This window comes from Lampetra planeri, chromosome 32, assembly GCF_965212315.1.
Source record: "Lampetra planeri chromosome 32, kcLamPlan1.2.h2, whole genome shotgun sequence".
Lineage (NCBI taxonomy): Eukaryota > Metazoa > Chordata > Hyperoartia > Petromyzontiformes > Petromyzontidae > Lampetra > Lampetra planeri.
The window spans coordinates 10,440,558-10,463,151 of NC_136138.1; the positions used below are offsets into that span (position 1 = coordinate 10,440,558).

The 22,594-nt window shown below is 49.9% G+C and overlaps 1 protein-coding gene across 1 annotated transcript; it reads left to right on the forward strand.

The window, feature by feature from the left end:
• The first annotated feature begins 10,445 nt into the window (after positions 1 to 10,445).
• LOC144729507 (uncharacterized) lies at positions 10,446 to 17,070 on the forward strand. The gene is made up of 3 exons (XM_078609843.1): positions 10,446 to 10,617; positions 12,229 to 12,552; positions 14,779 to 17,070. The coding sequence occupies exons 1-3, from the start codon at positions 10,446 to 10,448 to the stop codon at positions 14,937 to 14,939; spliced, it is 657 nt and encodes a 218-aa protein (XP_078465969.1). The 3' UTR covers positions 14,940 to 17,070.
• Positions 17,071 to 22,594: the final 5,524 nt, after the last annotated feature.

Here is a 22,594-nt window from a genome sequence, read left to right on the forward strand (position 1 = left end):
GTGCCGAAACCCGTTAATATTTGCTACGTATGGCGCGAAAGAAGTTCATACACACCATCAGTACCGAAACCCGTTATTATTGGCTACGTATGGCGCGAAAGAAGTTCATCATACACACCATCAATACCGAAACCCGTTATTATTGGCTACGTATGGCGCGAAAGAAGTTCATCATACACACCATCAGTGCCGAATCCCGTGAATATTGGCTACGTATGGCGCGAAAGAAGTTCATCATACTATCAGTGCCGAATCCCGTGAATATTGTCTACGTATGGCGCGAAAGAAGTTCATCATACACACCATCAGTGCCATTTTTTTATCCCACGGGTGCCATCAAATAACTGAACCTTCGCCGTCAATGACTAAAGAGCCGAACAAGGGATGCCGCCGCGCGTGTGGGTTGCAGCGCAGTTTGCGAATCGCGGCGTCGCCACTCCCCGCACCGATGCCAACGACAGCGCCACTCTCAGCCACGAGCGAGAAGCCCTCGCGCGTGCTCGGCGGTTGTCCGTCGCTCCGTGCGCAAGTCCGCCGCAGGAGAGGTGTGTATATTTATATATTTTTAAAAAATAATACTTTTAGCATCGTGCATATTTTGGCCGTGGGAGGTGGCGGAGAGATGGATTGAAAGATGTTGGATTGAAGGATGCATGTTGGATTGATGGATGGATGTTGGATTGATGGATGGATTCTAGATTTGAAGCTTTCGTGACTGCAAGGATTCATATTCTTAGGTTTTTTCGGTAAAGTCACGTAGGTAAAAAAAAAATCTTACTTGATACAGCAATCGTGCTGTGACGGTTCCACCTGAAGACGGAAGCTTGTGTTGCCTCCGAAACGTCGTGATTTGTATTTTATTTTTTATTTTACTTTTATTAATTTAAATTTTTTACCTACGTGACTTTACCGAAAAAACCTAAGAATATGATGGATGTTGGATTGAAGGATGGAGGTTGGATTGAAGGATGCATGTTGGATTGAAGGATGGATGATGGATTGAAGGATGGATGTTGGATTGAAGGATGGATGTTTGATTCAAGGATGCATGATGGATTGAAGGATGCATGTTGAATTGAAGGATGGATCTTGGATTGAAGGATGCATGTTGGATTGAAGGATGCATGTTGGATTGAAGGAAGCATGTTGGAGTGAAGGATGCATGTTGGATTGAAGGATTGAAGGATGCATGTTGGATTGAAGGATGCATGTTGGATTGAAGGATGGCCCTGTGGGGGTGTGAGGCAATGCGAAGCACGTGACAATGCCCACGTGTGAGCTGCCTGCTATGAATGGTTTGCGCGCAGCATCCCCAGCTGTTGGCAAATGCCCAGGGATTATTAAACAGTCAAATAACAATGCAGAATATTTAGCGGATGACTTGTCAAATATAAATATATATCTCTACCTCCAACTCGGTAACATAATTATCATCAGACATGATCTATCGACTGCAAGTCTCTCGATGCATCGATAACTCCTGGACTGCATGGCTTGTTCCGCTCCCTTCGGCTGCCACTTCTCACTCACTCCAGCCACGTGTCCCTGTCCCGGGTAACGCGTTCTTGTGTTATGCACTTCGCAGTAGCCAATGTAACGTGTTGGTAGTTTGCAGCGTCCTTTGAAAAGCAGTTGCTAAGGATCATGTGATGTTAGATTTGAAGCTTTCGTGACTGCAAGGATTCATATTCTTAGGTTTTTTCGGTAAAGTCACGTAGGTAAAAATTTTAAATTAATAAAAGTAAAATAAAATAAAAATCACGACGTTTCGGAGGCAACACAAGCTTCCGTCTTCAGGTGGAACCGTCACAGCACGATAGCTGTATCAAGTGAGAGGATGGATATTTTTATTTTACTTTAATTAATTTTTTACCTACGTGACTTTACCGAAAAAAACTAAGAATATCATGTGATGTCATTTATAAAGGTAGACCATTTATCTGCCACCGTGTGATTGTGTGCACTTTTTTCAAGATGTATTTACAGTACTTTCTTTAAATGTTACACTTGTTGTAGAGTGTGTGTATGGCCTGACACGCTACCTTGTGTGCTAATTTAATCTTAGTTCCACGCGAATCCTGAACTTCCGCGAGGAATGTGCATAAATGTGCATTGTTGTACTGCACTCTGCTCGAACATCTACGCTTCCCTGCCTTTACAAATCCGCAATGACCCAGCGTGGTAAAGTATAGTAAAAACACACACACACATGTCTACTATTCGTTTTTTTTGCATTATGACTGCAGGTATTGTGGTCTATGTAAACATTACTCCTTATAAAAAAAGGTGTCAGTTTTGTTGCCAGATAGAAGGGTAAAAAACCAATTATCATATTATTATTTGGTTCTTTCGGTTAAGTCACGTCTAAAGATAAAATAATAAATTAAATTAAATAATAGAATACGACGTTTCGATTGCAACACAAGCAATCATCATCAGGTATAATGAAATAGCGACATAAAATCTAACCAGAAAACTATAGACAGACATATTAGCAGACAGATATCACCAAGATACATAACGGGAGCAACACAGGTAACAGAGAGGGGTGATCGTCTCTGTGGGGTGGCCTTAAATAGACAGAGGGGGGGCGGAGGCAGAGAGAAGGAAGGGGGGTTAGAGAAAAAATGTGCATATCAATGAGTGGTCAACAGACGTGGTGCTGCACGACCACTCATTGATATGCAAATTTTTTCTCTAACCCCCCTTCCTTCTCTCTGCCTCCGCCCCCCCTCTGTCTATTTAAGGCCACCCCACAGAGACGATCACCCCTCTCTGTTACCTGTGTTGCTCCCGTTATGTATCTTGGTGATATCTGTCTGCTAATATGTCTGTCTATAGTTTTCTGGTTAGATTTTATGTCGCTATTTCATTATACCTGATGATGATTGCTTGTGTTGCAATCGAAACGTCGTATTCTATTATTTAATTTAATTTATTATTTTATCTTTAGACGTGACTTAACCGAAAGAACCAAATAATAATTCCTGCAGTCACGAAAGTTCTAAAATTAAGAATTATCATATTTTTTTACTGGCAAATGAGGTTCCAATGGTGTAAATATCGGTGGAGAGTTACAATGTTTAATAAGTGCACGGAGATTTGTGGAAGACACGTAGAATACTTCGGAATACGAAACAAATCTCTACTGTAATGTATTCCCTTAATTAAATTACTGTCTGCAGAATCATCACAATAATCTAATTTGTAGGTAAATCCTCTGACATCCCTGCAAATGAGATGCGTAATCGCATTTGATCTCGGTGAATCCACGTGGCGCTATTGTGATGAAAGCAAACACGCAGCCGCATGATGACATTCAACACGCACCCACGCGGAGCGAGGTTCAATTCCCCTTGTGCCCACCTGTGGTATTTCTCACTTTTTTGTTGCATCAAAAAGCGACTTCTATGTGCTAATTTTACTCGTAAGATGGCTAAGAGTGGCGGTTGTATTTACAAGTCGCGTCCGTCTTAACTTGGCTTAAGGCAACACGAAAAACAAGGGACAAGACGTTCCCGTACGATTATCACGTTCCGCATTCCTGCCAATCTCACAAACAGATGGAGAGCGATGACGAAGCCTTTTCAGTGGCTTCCTTCGTGCAAGGAGCTTGAATCGAGCAGTTTGACGTCCATGTCCACGCTTGTACACAAATGTGTGCACGTTCTTTGGCACTTATCGTGACGGGTAGCGCAAGATCCGACCGTGTTCCTCCGGTTGCCGGAGGAACACGTTGGAAGGTCGCGTACATCACGCACAAAGTGCTCGTCACAAATGAACCACAATACCGTGCTGATCTCGTCAAGGGGCATACACCATCACGCGAACTCCGGTGGTCATCCTCGCAACAGCCTCTTCTGGTTGACCATCAAACAAAGGCGGTGGTCACCGCATCGCGCGCTTTCAGATGCGCTTCAGCGGCCGTCTGGAACGCTCTTCCTTCCAATATTAAGAAACCGCTGGAGCTATGCACTTTTAAATCATCTCGATTGGAAACTCATTTCTTGAGAACCGCTTTTTATATTTTTGTTTGTTGTCCTCCCCCGCACCTTCGATGAGCGTGGTTGGCTACGTACGGTGCGAAAGAAATTCACCACACAGACACGCGCACACACCTAGAGGTGCATCCTGACACCCGAGCCCAGCGTTTCCTTGAAGCTGAGTCGACCTAGGGGAGGCCCACTACCAATTAACACAATCGTCACTGGTACTGGTGTTGGCCGTGAGCGGCTATCGAACTCGGGTCGCCGGGTTTGTAGCGCGCTGACCGTTGCACTACCGCTCCAAAGACAAAGATCACCCGTGTAGCCTTAACAGACTGTTGGGGCAAGTGCTGTGAGCGAGCACCTATAAAGGCCGGAACGGTACACAAGGGTGTGGGTGGCCCGCACTACGCCCGACCGCCTTTATCCCCCCAGTAGCGATGTTTACACACCGCACCAGGTACTCATTTGAGGTTGAGTCGACCTAGGGGAGGCCCAGGACCTCCAGGGTCGCCGGGTTCATAGCGCAGCGCGCTAACCGCTACACCACCGCTCCACACACACACAAACACACCCCGACTGAAAAGAACTAGAAAAAAATCGAAATTGGGGGGAAATAAAAGCACGATACAAAAGAAAGAAATTGAAGACATCATAGCGAGAAAGGAGTCATTCACCAACGGCATCTCAAGGACACCACTAGAGCAGAAAGGCCGAAGCAATCCGTGAACCCGTGGCCTCGACCGTCAGTCAAGAAGCACGTGGAGCTATCGTCGAGCTTGGCAGGTCGGGCCTATGGGCTCCTGCGCTCAGCCAGCCGTAGCCGTGCGTGATTTAAAACAAAAGTCTAGCACGTGCCATGCTGGACGCGTTCGTGCGCGCTCTCATTTTGAAACATTATTTGCTAACAATTATTCGTTATGCAAAATGTTTTGTTAAAAAAAAACTAATTCGTTTATTTAAAAGTTCCCAAAAGATATGTTAACCCATCCCCCACCTACCCCCACCCAATATCCTGCACGTTTCGATGTGGGATCGTTGTGTGTAAGTGTGCGTGTGTGTCAGTGTGCGTGTGTGAAAGTGTGCATGTGTGTGCGTGTGTGTAAGTGTGCGTGTGTGTAAGTGTGCGTGTGTGTAAGTGTGCGTGTGCGTGTGCGTGTGAGCGATGGTGTAGCGGTAAGCGCGCTGCGCTACGAACCTGGCGACCCGGGTTCGCTTCCTGCTCACGGCCAACACCAGTGGCGATTATTTGAACCGGTCCTGGGCCTCCTCTAGGTCGACTCAGCCTAAAATGAGTACCTTGTGCGGTGTGTAAACATCGCTACTAGGGAGACAAAGGCGGACGGGCGTGGTATTGGCCACCCACCCCTCGTGTGCCGTGCCAGCCTTCATAGGTGCTCGCTAACAGCACTTGCCCCTACAGTCTGTTCAGGTTGTACGGGGGATCTTTGTCTCGTGCGTACAACAAGTGAGACAAAGGGTGCCAAGCTGGACTGTGTTGCTGGCCATCGAACAAAGACGGTCACCGCATCGCGCGCTTTCAGAAGCGCTTCTGTGGCCGTCTGGAACGCTCTTCCTTCCAATATTAGGAACCCACTGGAGCTGGGCACTTTTAAATCATCTCGATTGACAAACTCATTTCTTTAGAAGTGCTTTTTGCGCCTAGTTTGTCGTCGTCGTCGCCCCCCCCCCCCACGTACGGTGCGAAAGAAGTTCAACGTACGTCCAGTACGTACATGGGACGTTGACTTCTGCACACGGCGGTCTAGAACTTTGCACGGCTGTTGAGCTGACCCTCTGCGCACAATAAAATGTTGCAAAGCGGAGCAGCGTTTCAACCAACACCCTGACTCCGGCTGTTCCGCGTGTTATTCAGCCTGGTGTCCGACGTTTCGCTCCACGTGCTGGGGAACTTCTTCAGTTCCCGGACAAGCCCCCCCCCCCTCCCCACCAGCATACGTGGAGAGGAACGCGGCACACATCGTGCCGAACAATGCGCAGTCCAACCCGACATACGCACCGGGGAGCTGACACAGGAACTACCGCAGAGACGTATCGAGTGGAATGTCAATGCGCGTTTATAGCAGATGCGCCCGTGGGCTGTTCACGCGTTAGCCCCAAGGACACTGAAGCAAATAGACATCAATCTCTGGCCATGACCACCATCCGTGCACTCTGACAATTAAAGCTCCGCTGAGAGCCTGAGATTGGCACTCCCCTCCCCCTGGCAGTGCCACCGTGCATAAGGGCCCTCAAAGAGCCGTTTTAATGGACTCGCTTATTTATACCACCGCGCGGACGCTAATGAAGAAATATTGAATTCGAGAGGCTCAAGATCTTCTTCAATTCCTCACGAGGACCGTTACTTGTGTTTGCTTTTTTTTCACGAGAACAAGCGCACTGGGACACGCACACACGCACAGGGCGATGGCTGTACAATAATGAAAACGATATATATACTTAAGAAGCTGGTTCAATGTACGGTTAAGCGTTAAGTCGAGTCGTAATTGAACAGCCGCGCTGTTAACCCGCGACTGAACGAAGCCTTCCCCACGCCGCTTCGGTTTTGAGGGTTGTTTGTTGACCATTGCTTCGGCGTACTGATCAGTGCGGGTTGGTGCGGGGCAGGTCAGGCAGGGCGAGTTCAGATGTCGATTCAACTAAACTATTTTTTATTTGACCAGGTAAGGTCCCACTGAGCTATGTAGCTCTTCTTCAGAAGCGACCTGGCCACAAATGATAGCAGCCACGAAGTGGCTTATCGCGTGCAAATGTATAGCAGCCAAAGACTCTAAACGCAAGTCGATTGAAAATGTTTGGGGCTAAAACCCGAACTACCCAGAGAAAAATCCACGCGACCATGGGGAGAACATTGCCACTGATGTTATCCGTGACCAGGAACGGAACGCGGGTTTCACAGTACCGCGCGTTACCTTTCCCTCCTCCGACTGGATGACATTCGACCGCCGTCAATCCGAACCGCGATTTGGAAGACAATGGGTGGGCGGAGCCAAATCGGCGACAACAATAGGCGACCTCTGAACCCTGGGTCGCTCGCGCGCACGCACGCGTCTTGAGAACACCAAACTCGCAAGTCCAGAGGCGCGCGCCACGTGGGCGGCGCGCGCCACGCGGGCGGCGCGCGCCCGTCACAAAAATCCGCCCGCCCGCCTTGGGAAGGCGGTAACGGGACACTTGGGGGGGGGTGTGCTGCGTGTGGTTGCGGAGCGAGATATATAAGTGTGTGTCTGTGTGTGTCTGTCTGCGCGTGTGGAAAGAGGGGGTCCCGGGAGGGCACGGAGGATAAAGACGCGCGGTCGCCAGATGGGAGACGCGGACTGCAGCCTCTAGCTCGCTGTGCTCTGCAAGCCAGGTGAGATGTACAGACACACACACACACACTGGTTGGACTGCGTGTGTGTGTGTGTGGTTCTTTAATGTGGGGAGCGGTCGTTTAGCGGTCAGCGCGCTGCACTCCGAACCCGGTGACCCGAGTTCGATTACCGCTCACGTTCAACACCAGTGACGATTTTCTTAACCGGTCCTGGGACTCCCCTAGGTCAACCCAGCCTCAAATAAGGTACCTGGGGCGGTGTATAGACATCGCCACTGGGGAAACAAAGGCGGTCGGGCGTGGTGCTGGCCACCCATCCCCTCATGTGCCGTGCCGACCTTCATAGGTGGTCGTTAACAGCGCTTCCCATAACAGTCTGTTACAGGCTAAACAGGGGATCTTTGTATTTGTTTTGGTCCCTTCCTAATCCACTGCTGGATTAAAGCCTGCCCGATCCGTGTCCATACTTCACCACGCTGGTCGCTGGGAGGTGGCGAAGTGGGGGACCCAGGATGGATGAACCTGGTGGCCTGAATTTGATTCCTGGCCAAGACCAACACAAGAGTGAAGAGTGAGTCATATTTGAACCGTTCCGGGGCACCCCATTCACCAGCCTGCACTGTCCAGCACGGTGAAGTGTGGTAAACAAACCACAACTGACTTAGCATGGGGAAGTCTTCATCTAATAGTAAAATTTTGATTAAATGAAATTAATTAAATTATTTTTTATATAAACAAATGAAGTGCATTGTAATGATTATTAATATGTTTGTGTTCTTAGTAGGTTCAGTAGTACAGCGAATAACAACACTTTGTATTTGACGTAGCCGCAGTGCTAAAATTAGGTGATAAACTTTACAATTTATTTGGGGGTGCGAGGCTACAGTGACAAGGACAAGCTCGAGAAGGGATAGGGATGGAGGGAGTACGAGCCAAAGACCTGGCACTCAGGCAGATAGATAGATTTGTATTTGCAGTATTTGGTTATATGCCTTTGCCAAACCACTGCCTCATGAAGGAGTCCCCATGCCCTGTCACGGTGGCAAGATGTTAACTACCTCGCCTGGTATGCAGGAGGTCGTTGGTTCGATCCGTACCCTGCCTGTTGTATATTTGGAGTTTGCATATTCACCCCGTGGTCGCGTGGACTTTCGGGGACTTGCGGTTTTTTCCTCCACATTTAGAAACGTGCACTTCGAGTATTTCGCTGCTATACATGTCCACATAATAAGCCAATTAGTTGAGCTATCGTTTGTGATAGCCAGGCCGCTTCTGAGAAATTGCTATTCAGCTCAGTGGGCCTTGGCTGGTAAAATAAAAATAGTAGTAATAGTAGTGACGGGGGTAATTTCACCATACTTCACCACCCTGGTCAGTGCGAGTTGAACTGGCAGGTTACCAAGACCGGTTCAGATATCGCTTGCTGCTGATATCAGCCATGGTCCGGACTCAACCTCAAGTTGCAGGGCTTGCAGCGCAGTGCGCTAAACAATTCGGCCACCGCTCCACCCAAGAAGATTAAATAAGATGTATTTATCTTAAAAACAATACAACCCAAATTACGCTTCACTCATAAACATTTACGCCCAAGACTGTTACGGCAATTGCTGATATTGAGTTTCTTTTCAGGCTGGATGGTGTGGTCAGATTCACACGAGCCCCACTTGGCTCCCCAAAGAGTGATATTTACCGCAAGGTCCCAGGCTTTCTATTTAGGCTCAGCTGACCTTGGAAAGACCCACGCCAGGTACGGTTACGACCAGTGCTTCATTTCAGCCTGAACGGTCTGGAACGCTGTTCCAGGAATTACATTGGCATACTGCATCCAGCCTAGCAATGTTCCAGACGTTGTCGAGTGAGAAATGAAACTATGTTTACCGTTAATAACAAGGAATACGACACTGGTCATTGCGGTCCGCAGTGCAGTTCCCTAACCACAATGCAATTGCCATTATAGCACTCGCCTGGCGATTCGGAAATGTAGTGTCAATTCAGGTCTGTGGTTCAATTCAGCAATCGATCTTTTTGTTTTTACATTTCAGTGACTGTTAGCGGCCATCAATGCCAGGGCTCGGTTCACTCTGATGAAGAATCCTAACGTTCACCGACAGATATTCAGGGAGACGCGGCATCTTGGTGTGAACGGGTTCGTGGGCCTTCGTGAGCACGTGGCCTGCAATCATAGACACAACCTCCATCTGCTCGTGCCCTCTTGGTTTAATATCGTATTCTCTGGATTATACAATGCAGCCTCCCCCCCGCCTCCTTCTATTTTCAAGCAAATCTTGGGGGCTCATGTTATAATTTCTCATCCGGTCGGCGCGCACGTGAAACCATGGAGATTCGTATAACTTTACTGACAACCGCTCACAAGTTTTGGGGTTTGTGTTTTATTTTCCCGAGACACTTTTATTCCGGAGGATACGTTAATCCCGACCCCCACCACCACCTCTAACCCCGCTGCCCATGTTGCTGTGAGCACTGCAGTCAGAGCCTCATCCTCAATGCCATAAACAGAGACCGCCCAGCTGTAGTGTGCCATCAGTCGCAGGCAGAGACGGTGCCTCAACATTCCTGTGCTCTGTTGAGGGTCCCGAGAGCAAATGGCAGCTCAGGGAGATGGGGTTTCTCTTCGTACGGGGGCAACGATATTTCTTCTCGGGTTCCCAATGGACAACTTGACTCATTGCTTGAGCGACGAGTGTTGCGTGTTTTCTTTATTTTAGACCCATACCTCATTTCTTAATTCTTTTGTTGTGTTGGTTTTTGTGTTACCGCCTTGGCAACAGTGACACAAACAACTAAACCTTAACGCATTCATCAATGGCACTGACCTCAAGAGGAAAACAAACAGGCGACGTTTCGAGCAATGCCCCTCCTTGAAAGCAGCAGAAGGGCAACTACCAGAAACGTCATTTTATAACCTATCTTGGAGTTATACATATAATTAACTCTTACAAAATATGTTGTATCAAGGATTATTGATCTGTATTGCGTAATGTCCAAATACTGCATGATGCTGGTGTGACCGGGTTCGTACCCACGAGTATCGCGCTAACCGCTGCGCCACCGCTCCCCCCGCACGTTTACGCGCGCACACGCAGGGCAGGAGAGGGAGGTCGGGCATGGCGGGGGGCAGCCCGGTGGCGGGGCAGCAGCAGCCGCCGCCTTGGGCGTCGTCGGCTCCCGGCAAGGGTGGCTCGGGCGGGGGCGCGGTGCTGCGCGCCGTGGAGTCCATCAGTGACCTGTACCGCACGCCCTCGTTCTTCCTACAGCGAGCCAGGGCGGCACGCGCGCGTGAGCACGTGACATCCACGGCGACAGAGACACCGCAAAGTCCACAAACACAGCAGGCGTCAGGGTCAGGGTCGAACCCACGAGCTCCTGTATACCAGGCGAGGTAGTTAACATCTCATCAGGGTCAGGATCGAACCCACGACCGACCTCCTGTATACCAGGCGAGGTAGTTAACATCTCATCAGGGTCAGGATCGAACCCACGACCTCCTGTATACCAGGCAAGGTAGTTAACATCTCATCAGGGTCAGGATCGAACCCACGACCTCCTGTATACCAGGCGAGGTGGTTAACATCTCATCAGGGTCAGGATCGAACCCACGACCTCCTGTATAGCAGGCGAGGTAGTTAACATCTCATCAGGGTCAGGGTCGAACCCACGACCTCCTGTATACCAGACGAGGTAGTTAACATCTCATCAGGGTCAGGATCGAACCCACGACCTCCTGTATACCAGGCGAGGTAGTTACAATCTCATCAGGGTCCGGATCGAACCCACGACCTCCTGTATACCAGGTGAGGTGGTTAACATCTCGTCACCGCGGCATTCCCGGTATTTGTCATCTCACAAGGATGTTATGAATGGGAAGAGGGAGCCACACGAAGCGTTTCTGCTTCGAGCTCTCGGCGGGCCAGCACCATCACTGGCCTGCATTCTCAGACGTGGTCAGTTCCGCAGATATGGAGAGTGGTTGAATTTTGACTTAAAACTTTCGTGACTGCAAGAATTCATATTCCTTGCTTCCTTCGGTAACGTCACGTAGATAGAATTTTTTTTTTATGAAAACCAAAAATTCACCACGTTTCGATCGCAACACAAGCGGGCGTCATCAGGCGACCGCTTGTGTTGCGATCGAAACGTCGTAGTTTTATTTTATTTTTCATCCACGTGACTTTACCGAAATAACCAAAGAACATGCAGAGTGGTGTTTAACGCGTAGGCTTTCGCGACCAATTGTATTCTTAATAAAGTTTTTTTTTACTAGATCGCGTAAGTATAAATGTGTCGTGACCCTCCACCACCCGACAGAGCCAGTAAGGATTGTCACGTAAACAAAATGCGCCACTTAGTTTACTACTTCAGCCCCCCGGTGGTGTTGGAGAGGCAATTGTAAATGTTGTGGATTTCATCTCCAGCACACCGGTTGGGCTGGAGTAGTAAACTAATTACCCATCCAAGATGCACGGCGAGGCAGCTAATGGCAACATGGGCAATGCGAGACCTACATGGCATGCGGAGTCATCGCCTTAGCCAAATAACCCTACACATTTAGCGCTGGTTTTTATCGGCAAGTAATTTTTTTTTCTGCCAAGCCTGTGATCAATGCGACCAGGGTTTCTTGGGGGTAACTACCGAACAGCAACGCATCTTTACACACGATAATATCGATGTTATATTCGATCATCATTATGACACTTAACCAGCACCAGACGTTGAGAGACGAGACGGACTGAACGTTTGACCTGAGTTCGTCAAAACAAAAAAAAACCACGGTGCTAAATTTCTTATTCCGGCAACTGCATTCCCACCGAGCCAAACCCCAACTCAAATGTGGGTAAATTGACGACCGAGGCATCCTCTCGCGTCGTGCTGTCATCGCTTGCACTGCAGGCGGGAACAGCAACGCCGATGCCACCGTCGCCACCGACTCCTCCACGGCGAAACCTCCGCCCAGAATGGGGGGCTCCGCGCAGTGGACGGCTGCTGCCCCCCTCTTCAACGACGAGGACGATTGGGAACCGGCGTGGAAGGATCTGGCGATTCCACCACTCACGCCGCCACCGCCGTCGCAACCACCGCATTGCCTCGAGGACTCCAGCTCCGTCCAGCGCCCAGCCTCGTGCTGCCCCTGCAGCGTCAGACTTCTCCTCTACCTGCTGCTCCTCGTGTCTCTGCTGAGCCTCGGCGTGGCTGCGTGTGCCCTCTACTGGGCCGGTAAGGAGAGAGCCGCTGACTCCAACCCATCCGCCGCTAGTCTCTCGCTGCCGCCACACGCCTACTGCGGGTTGTTTGGTGACGCCGCTGCTGCTGCTTCTGCTGCTTCTGCTGCTTCTGCTTCTGCTGCTTCTGCTTCTGCTGCTGCTGCTTCTGCTGCTGCTGCTGCTTCTGCTGCTGCTGCTGCTGCTTCTGCTGCTGCTGCTGCTTCTGCTGCTTCTTCTGCTTCTGCTGCTGCTGCTTCTGCTGCTTCTTCTGCTTCTGCTGCTGCTGCTGCTTCTGCTGCTTCTTCTGCTTCTGCTGCTGCTGCTTCTGCTGCTGCTGCTGCTGCTGCTTCTGCTGCTTCTTCTGCTTCTGCTGCTGCTGCTGCTTCTGCTGCTTCTTCTGCTTCTGCTGCTGCTGCTTCTGCTTCTGCTGCTGCTGCTGCTTCTGCTGCTTCTTCTGCTTCTGCTGCTGCTGCTGCTGCTTCTGCTGCTGCTGCTTCTGCTGCTGCTGCTGCTGCTGCTGCTGCTTCTGCTGCTGCTGCTGCTGCTGCTTCTTCTGCTTCTGCTGCTGCTGCTTCTGCTGCTGCTGCTTCTACTGCTGCTGCTGCTGCTTCTGCTGCTGCTTCTGCTGCTTCTTCTGCTGATGTTGCTGCTTCTTCTGCTGCTACTGCTTCTTCTGCTGCTGCTATTGCTGCTACTTCTTCTGCTGCTTCTTCTGCTGCTGCTTCTTCTTCTGATGTTGCTGCTTCTTCTTCTTCTTCTGCTGCTGCTTCTGCTGCTGCTGCTTATTCTACTGCTGCTGCTTCTTCTTCTTCTTCTGCTGCTGCTTCTGCTGCTGCTGCTTATTCTACTGCTGCTGCTTCTACTGTTGCAACTGCTTCTTTTTATGCTGCTGCTGCTTCTGCTGCTACTTCTACTGTTGCTTCTTCTGCTGCTTATTTTACTGCTGCGTTGGCAGTGGTGCACAATCACAATTAACAACAAACTCAAAACACACTCGTCAAATAACACCGTGGCCTTAAAAGAAGAATATAAAAAGGCTACGTTGCGGCCGATGGCCCTTCTTCATGGCACACAAATGTGCTATTGACGATGTATGTACAGTACATAAACGTGCCATGAAGAAGGCCCATTGCCCGGAACGTCGCCTATGATGTCCTTTTGATTGTAAGACCACTGTGTTCGAGTGTTAAGTTTGCTCCTCGTTATGCAGGATGTTTGATGCGTCATCTATAGATAACCCCAGTAAAATAACAGAGATTCGTTGTAGAATAAAACAGCGTTGTGCGTGTTCAAAGCCTCTGCATGCCTCCCACTAACATATTTTGGCCTCATCAAATAAGTACACACCTTTCGTGATGCCCAAGCTACATAGCTTAATTATAATAGCTGTGTGAAACAATTAATGTCATACTCGTTACGATGAGTTTAATTGTGTCATTAGAGTTATTCTATTTTGTTTTATTGTTTTCATAAGGATCTCGGTATGATTGCGTATACTGCTATTTTATCACGAATCTGTGGTCCCATTGGCTATTTGGGACCCGATGGTATTGCTTGGGTTTTCTTAATGCCTGGCTCTGCCACTGCTCACCCATCTCAATAATGCACAGGACACGTCTTCAATCTTGAAGCACACTCCTGTGATGCACTCCGTCCAACAAAGCACGTATGATGTTGCTAGTGCCACCCAGAGAGAGACGTTACAGAAGCTGGAAACATAGACGTACAGTACAACAACACTTCCTCTCTGTAGTCCACGCCGTAGTCAGCACCCCACCGCAGCCTGTAACACCTGTTATGCATGGTGGCCACACATCCCAGGTTCTGTGCAATTTAGATTGCCTCTTAGTTCTGCTAAATAAAATAAAAAAATCGTTATCGCGAAAAGAAACGTGATATTTTTTTTACTAACTTGTGCTCCAAATTAGACATGAGTACGTGATCTGCAATCAATCTGTACACTTTAGCAAGCCCGGTGTGTGTGTGTTTTATATAGCGTGGCGCGTTCTTGCCAAAGCTGCCAGTAGCTGTTTTGCTGTTTTGAATAACACTGCAGCAGTAGACTTATTTATACCATAGCTTATGAAAGATGGATGAAGTTCCCAGTTCATCTTGAGAACAACTTCTACCTGTGCCGCTGCTGCTGTTGTTGCTGCTGCTGCTGCTACTGCTGCTGTTGTTGCTGCTGCTGCTGCTACTGCTGCTGCTGTTGCTGCTGCCACTGCTGCTGCCACTGCAGTGATGGCCCACAATGAGACTCGGGGCCTGCGTGGGACCGTGGAGGCGCGGGCGATGGAGGCGGAGCGACTGGGGGCCCAGGACCCCTCCTACGCCGCCGAGGGCCTCCACCTCCCGGGCCACCCGCGTGGCCTCCGGGCCCCGGCCGGCGGCGTCTGGTGACCACCCCACGGTGGCCGCGCGGTGTCCGTCCGTCCGTCGTCATCACCCGCCAGGATTGCCACGACGCAGTGCAACGTGCAATGCGACGTAGATTCGTGGCAGCGTCTACGGCAAGCGTTCTTCATTGCGAGGCCCGTGGGCCACTGGCGGCCTCTGATGGCCTTCAGTGGGGCCCCTGACACGCCCCCACCCCCCCGCCCGACAATACACAAAGAGTGAAAACAACCCCCATCATCAGCATCGTCGTCGTGCTGCTGTCAAAGCCAACAATGGTGTCAAACGCGTGGCGGACCTCACACTGACGATGTCTTATCGGCGAAAGTCGCCCCCCTCTGAAAGTCAGTGAAAAACACTCGACTAAGATGCTACCCCCCCCCCCCCTCAAAGAAGCCGTCTACGAGCAGTGGAGGGTTCATTTTGTATCGACGGCAACATGCACCTCCCGCGCTACCTGTGCTTTAGGAAAGAAACTACACTGTACGTATATTGAACCTCTGTCGCATCGTACGTAGCCAACCGTGCTCGTCGGAGGTGCTGGGGAAGGACAACTAAACACAAACAGCAGTTCTGAAGAAATAGCTTTTCGATCTCGATTTACAAGTGCATTGCTCCTGTGGCTTCCTAATATCGGAAGGAAGAGCATTCCAGACGGCCGCAGAAGCGCACCTGAAAGCGCGCGATGCCGTGACCGCCGCCTTTGTTCGACCGTTAGCCAAAAGCGGCCGCTGCGAGAATGACCGGAGTTTGCGTGGTGGTGGTTTATGCTCTTTGACGAGATCAGCAGCTTCAAATGATGACCCGCTGCTGGCCACACGGGCGCTTGAAGCTGGACCGAGGCTCCAGCAAAGCCGAGGATGTCCAGCGCCCCGAAACAGGGCTGGCGCAAGTGGGGCACAGCAATCCTGGGCCATGCAGCGGGAACGAGAATGTCTCACGATACCGTAGAGGGGAGTGCTACGCGTGATTGCATCGTCTCGAGTAGTGTGTTACTATTATCGTTATGCAACTGACAAACAACTAAACTATAAAATGTTTTCGCAGATTTCAAAGGACAGCTCAAAGAGATGACGATCCTGGGGAACCGAGGACAGGTGGCAACCTGCACGAGGAAGGCAGTACCTGTGCACTCGCCAGGAGCCCCCAGATTGTTTATACGTTCGGGCCCATGTTGCCCTCATGCTGGGGTGGAGCAGTCCAACCGTGGATAGACGCTGTGCTTTTATACCAGAGCTTTGGGTGAAGAATGTTTCACACCGGTGTATGTTAAACCTACTCCCGGCACATTTACCGCAAACGTGGGCATTGACGAATGAAAATAAAAGTTAAAGAGTGCACAAATAATTGTTTTTTTTACCCTTTTATCTGACAACAAAACTGACACTTTTTTTAAAGGGTAAAAAAAACAAATATCATATTTTGCTACTGGCAAAGGAGGTTCCAATAGTGCACAAATAATCGTGGAGGGGTGGATGCTTTCAATGACACTCAGAGACAGAAGGAAGAACTCGCCGATCAGAGAAGACATGCAAGCGAGAGACATCAACTTAACTTTTGATGTAAAGCTTTCGTGACTGCAGGGATTCATATTAGTGGTTCTTTCGGTAAAGTCACGTAGAAGGGAAATAATAAAATAATATAAATATAAAACAATAAAAAATCTCACGACGTTTCGACTGCAACACAAGCAATCATCATCAGGTGTGAAATCCACAGCAAGAAAATTTGAAAAAAGTGGCAGTTTGTCCAAATTTTATAGCTGTGGATTTCACACCTGATGATTGCTTGTGTTGCAGTCGAAACGTCGTGAGAATTTGTATTTTTTATATTTATATTATTTTATTTTTTCCCTTCTACGTGACTTTACCGAAAGAACCAAGAATATCAACTTAACTGTTTAGAAGACGTGAGTTGGCTCAGGCAGCACATGTGTTACTTGGTTGTGACGATTGCCAGGTGGTCGAGACTAGCCATGGAGTGGCAGCTAAGCGGGGGATGCCAACCGCAGAGATGAAGCGACGAGATTAACATCTGACAGTGGAATTGGTTCGCGCAAGCCTGACTCTGCTGATGAGATGATGTACGTTCGAAGCCGGTCCCAGAGTGCTGCTTGTGTAAAGACGACTTGATACACTTTTCTTGAGATGGTTTCTTTATTGAAGACGCGTTCACTTGAACAGGCGGAGGCCCCACTGCAACAGCCTCGAGTCTCCCCGTGCATCTCCCTTATATACGGACCGAGACCACGCCCCCATTCTCGAACCTTCTCGCTGACTCTGGATGCTCGCTCCATCGGCAGACTCCACTGCCCTCTTCCATCACCAGACCACGCTCCCTTCTCGATCATTCCCGTAGCCACCAGTCCCTTCGTACTCACAGCTGACTCCCCTGTCATTACCTCCCGTGGCCACTAGTCCATTCGCACTGCAGGTTGACTCCCCTGTCATTACCTCCCGTGGCCACTAGTCTATTTGCACTGCAGGCTGACTCCCCTGTCATTATCTCCCGTGGCCATCAGTCCACTCGTACTGCAGGCTGACTCCCCTGTCGTTACCTCCCGTGGCCACTAGTCCATTCGCACTGCAGGCTGACTCCCCTGTCGTTACCTCCCGTGGCCACTAGTCCACTCACACTGCGGGTAGACTCCCCTGTCATTACCTCCCGTGGCCACTAGTCCACTCACACTGCAGGCTGACTCCCCTGTCGTTACCTCCCGTGGCCACTAGTCCATTCGCACTGCAGGCTGACTCCCCTGTCGTTACCTCCCGTGGCCACTAGTCCACTCACACTGCGAGTAGACTCCCCTGTCATTACCTCCCGTGGCCACTAGTCCCGTTGCACTGCAGGCTGACTCCCCTGTCATTATCCACCAGTCCCTTCGTACTCACAGCTGACTCCCCTGTCATTACCTCCCGTGGCCACTAGTCCATTCGCACTGCAGGTTGACTCCCCTGTCATTACCTCCCGTGGCCACTAGTCTATTTGCACTGCAGGCTAACTCCCCTGTCATTACCTCCCGTGGCCACTAGTCCCGTTGCACTGCAGGCTGACTCCCCTGTCATTATCCACCAGTCCCTTCGTACTCACAGCTGACTCCCCTGTCATTACCTCCCGTGGCCACTAGTCCATTCGCACTGCAGGTTGACTCCCCTGTCATTACCTCCCGTGGCCACTAGTCCCGTTGCACTGCAGGCTGACTCCCCTGTCATTATCTCCCGTGGCCACCAGTCCACTCGTACTGCAGGCTGACTCCCCTGTCGTTACCTCCCGTGGCCACTAGTCCCTTTGCACTGCAGGCTGACTCCCCTGTCATTATCTCCCGTGGCCATCAGTCCACTCGTACTGCAGGCTGACTCCCCTGTCGTTACCTCCCGTGGCCACTAGTCCATTCGCACTGCAGGCTGACTCCCCTGTCGTTACCTCCCGTGGCCACTAGTCCACTCACACTGCGGGTAGACTCCCCTGTCATTACCTCCCGTGGCCACTAGTCCACTCACACTGCAGGCTGACTCCCCTGTCGTTACCTCCCGTGGCCACTAGTCCATTCGCACTGCAGGCTGACTCCCCTGTCGTTACCTCCCGTGGCCACTAGTCCACTCACACTGCGAGTAGACTCCCCTGTCATTACCTCCCGTGGCCACTAGTCCATTCGCACTGCAGGCTGACTCCCCTGTAAAAACGTTACCTCCCGTGGCCACTAGTCCACTCACACTGCGGGTAGACTCCCCTGTCATTACCTCCCGTGGCCACTAGTCCACTCACAGCGCGGGTAGACTCCCCTGTCATTACCTCCCGTGGCCACTAGTCCACTCACACTGCGGGTAGACTCCCCTGTCATTACCTACCGTGGCCACTAGTCCACTCACACCACAGGTAGACTCCCCTGTCATTACCTCCCGTGGCCACTAGTCCACTCACACCGCGGGTAGACTCCCCTGTGATTACCTCCCGTGGCCACTAGTCCACTCACACCACGGGTAGACTCCCCTGTCATTACCTCCCGTGGCCACTAGTCCACTCACACCGTGGGTAGACTCCCCTGTCATTACCTCCCGTGGTCACTAGTCCACTCACACCGCGGGTAGACTCCCCTGTCATTACCTCCCGTGGTCACTAGTCCACTCACACCGCGGGTAGACTCCCCTGTCATTACCTCCCGTGGTCACTAGTCCACTCACACCGCGGGTAGACTCCCCTGTCATTACCTCCCGTGGCCACTAGTCCACTCACAGCGCGGGTAGACTCCCCTGTCATTACCTCCCCTGTCATTACCTCCCGTGGCCACTAGTCCACTCACACCGCGGGTAGACTCCCCTGTCATTACCTCCCGTGGCCACTAGTCCACTCACAGCGCGGGTAGACTCCCCCGTCATTACCTCCCGTGGCCACTAGTCCACTCACAGCGCGGGTAGACTCCCCTGTCATTACCTCCCGTGGCCACTAGTCCACTCACACTGCAGGCTGACTCCCCTGTCATTACCTCCCGTGGCCACTAGTCCACTCACACCGCGGGTAGACTCCCCTGTCATTACCTCCCGTGGCCACTAGTCCACTCACACCGCGGGTAGACTCCCCTGTCATTACCTCCCGTGGCCACTAGTCCACTCACACCGCGGGTAGACCCCCCTGTGATTACCTCCCGTGGCCACAAGTCCACTCACACCGCGGGTAGACCCCCCTGTGATTACCCTTCTGCTGAATCAACGCTGCTGAGATTGTTCACCCCCAGAAGGCCGTGGGGGCCGATGGGTTTTGTGAGGAATCCTTTTTATTTTTGTTCATGCAGAGAGACAAATACATGAAAGGAGACACCATACGGTCTCTCTATTTTGTTCATGATGAACGTGAAATCGAATTACATTGATTCCTTACCTTCACTCGACGCATGCATGTTAGCGTGAGCCTGACAATCGTATACATCGACCAATCATGCGTCAATACTCACCGAACTGGAGTGTGCAGCAACAATCAAAATGATTAAGAAATGAAGTCGTCAAAGATACAATTATATTTTTATTTATTTTGCGTGACAAAATATTTGCCAATTACGCATGACACAATAACTTACAATAATTCATATTAACCAAGAAACCGTTACGAATACTGTACAGGGCGATCCATTTATAGATGCCCCAAGGCATGACCCTCTTTAGTTTAGTCTCAATAGGTGATTGAATGCTTTGAAATCGATGGCTATGTCAGGAAAATTTTAGACGATGTATTAAGGACTAAGGTTGGTGGGAGACGTGTAAAGGTTTAGAATTGAAAGTTGTATTTCTATATAATGTCTCCAAATCATATTAATTGGGTATCTATAAACGGATCGCCCTGTACCGTCAACAAACTAATTACGTGTTGTTGTGGAGCATTGTGGGTAAAAGCCTATAATAAGCTGAATTCAGTGTTACGTCTCTACATATAAACTCAAGATTGTTTAATCCATCGGCCTATTGGCTTTCAAGACCAATATTATCCATACTCTTTGGTTCTTTCGGTAAAGTCACGTAGGTATAAAATAAAATAGATCACGACGTTTCGGGCGCAACACAAGCGTCCATCATCAGCAGACCATGCTGTCCCACCTGATGACGTCATTTATGGACGGCTCCTGAGCACATGGAAATGTATAGCAGCCAAATACTATAAACGCACGTGACGTTGATTCTAAATGTGGATGGGGAAACTCCGGAGGACCCGGAGAAAAATCCACGCGACCACGGGGAGAGAGAGAGACACGCAAACTCCAAATATACAGCAGCAGGCGTCACGTTCGAGATCGAACCCACGACCTCCTGTATATCTGGCGAGGCAGTTCACATCTCGCTATCACGGCGCCCACTGGTAGCAGCCATGGACAGAACATTTTTACGCACCACTCGTGCTACCGAACCCAGCTCCTGTGACTCATGGTGGGGTGGGTGAAGGGGGGCTTGCTCTCCGTTATCTTTGCAGTGGCGAGCGGAACGCTCTCTTGCTCAGGGGGGGTGGTGGTGAGGTGGTGAGGATGTCACGGGGCAGATTCCCGCGCGCTTAAAAATAAACGGGCAGCACTGACGGACGCATCGTAGCTGCAGCACAAACACATTCAGCCGCGCAAAACACCGCGCGCTTTGCCACCGATGCTGCTCATCCTGCTGCTGATCCTGCTGCTGATCCTGCTGCTGATCCTGCTGCTGATCCTGCTGCTGATCCTGCTGCTGATCCTACTCCTCCTGCTGCTAGTGCTGCCAGCAGCAGCAGGAGCAGCAGATGGCCACGCTAACGCGGGGTCGTCGCGAGAGGCGCGCGTGTACGTGGTGCAAGCCTGCCAATTGGGGGGGGGATGGGGGGAGGACGTTTATAGCAACTTGCCCTTTACTCAGAAAACCCACAAGCACAGCTGATCGCTCCCAGACGCCGGCACCAAGATCGGGTCTCGGCGTCCGACCGTTTGTCGTGACCGGCCAAAGAAGTTGCCCTGCAAAGTCTACAGACAACCCCACAGTCACACACACACACACAACTCCCATAGGTTTGTGATGGTAATTCGGACCGAAAGGAATACGCAGGGACACGGCACGCACAGTGATTATTTAATATGACTTTGCGTTAAAGGGCTTTGTGTGAGACGCAAACACGCCATGGGTTTGTGTACTGGCCGTTTGATCCGCACAAAACTGAAAGCTTCCATCAGTTACATTACCCCGAATATAGGAAAGGATTTCGCATTAAAATTACTCCTAGACCCTCTCTTTTACCCTTGTCGACCATCAAATAAAAATAAAACATAATACTGGCCGGAACAAATATGGCAAATAACAATAGCGTAAATGTCTCTCGTATTCCTCTCCTGCTGCCCTACGGGCGCGTGATTGTATGCTTCGGGTTGCCATGATATAACGACAACACGATACACATCGTACGATAAAACAGCCGTACGTACGTACCTTGAACTTCTTTCGCGCCGTACATAGCTAACCGTGCTCATCGAAGGTGTGGAGAGCCATGATAATCGATTTTTCTCAATATCGTCATATCCCGATTTATCATTGCTCGTGTTTTTTTCTGAAGTATTTTATTTCTTGACCAAAAAACCCCAACAACTACGAAATGGCAAACTCGTCTTTAACTTGCAAATAGATGAGCTGTTATCTATTAAACTAGTGCAATGCTAGATATTCTTTGGAGCAATTGACGGCGTGGGATTTTTATGGCAATTGAATATTTCGTTTATTGACTTCTTTATTCATCATAAGCATTCCAGATTGTAAAGTTTGCAATGGTTATACGACTCGTGGCTGACTCACGTTGCAGTGAACTGCAACGGAATAACTTTTAAGTAAAAGTTTTATCCACACGGGTCATCAAACGAAGCGCAAAAAAACGTCCCCGTAAACTGACATCACGGTAACCGCCACATCGCGACATTTCATATCGCATCGTGAAAATGTAGATAATGGAGAACGTCTTCTTGGTTCTTTCGGTAAAGTCACGTAGAAGGGAAATAATAAAATAATAAAAATAAAACATAATCAAATATTTTTATTTTCTTTTATTATTTCCCTTCTACGTGACTTTACTGAAAGAACCAAGAAGATGAATCCCTGCAGTCACGAAAGCTTTAACTCGAAATGGTGAACGTATCTATCAATGGGTCTTTCGGTAAAGCCAACGTATAT

Bases quoted from the DNA above. Each gene is read 5' to 3' on its own strand.
- LOC144729507 (XM_078609843.1), top strand. From the start codon at position 10,446: ATGGCGGGGGGCAGCCCGGTGGCGGGGCAGCAGCAGCCGCCGCCTTGG. The intron at 10,618-12,228 runs GTGAGCACGTGA...CTTGCACTGCAG, and splicing joins AGCCAGGGCGGCACGCGCGC to GCGGGAACAGCAACGCCGAT. The intron at 12,553-14,778 runs GTAAGGAGAGAG...CTGCCACTGCAG, and splicing joins GTGTGCCCTCTACTGGGCCG to TGATGGCCCACAATGAGACT.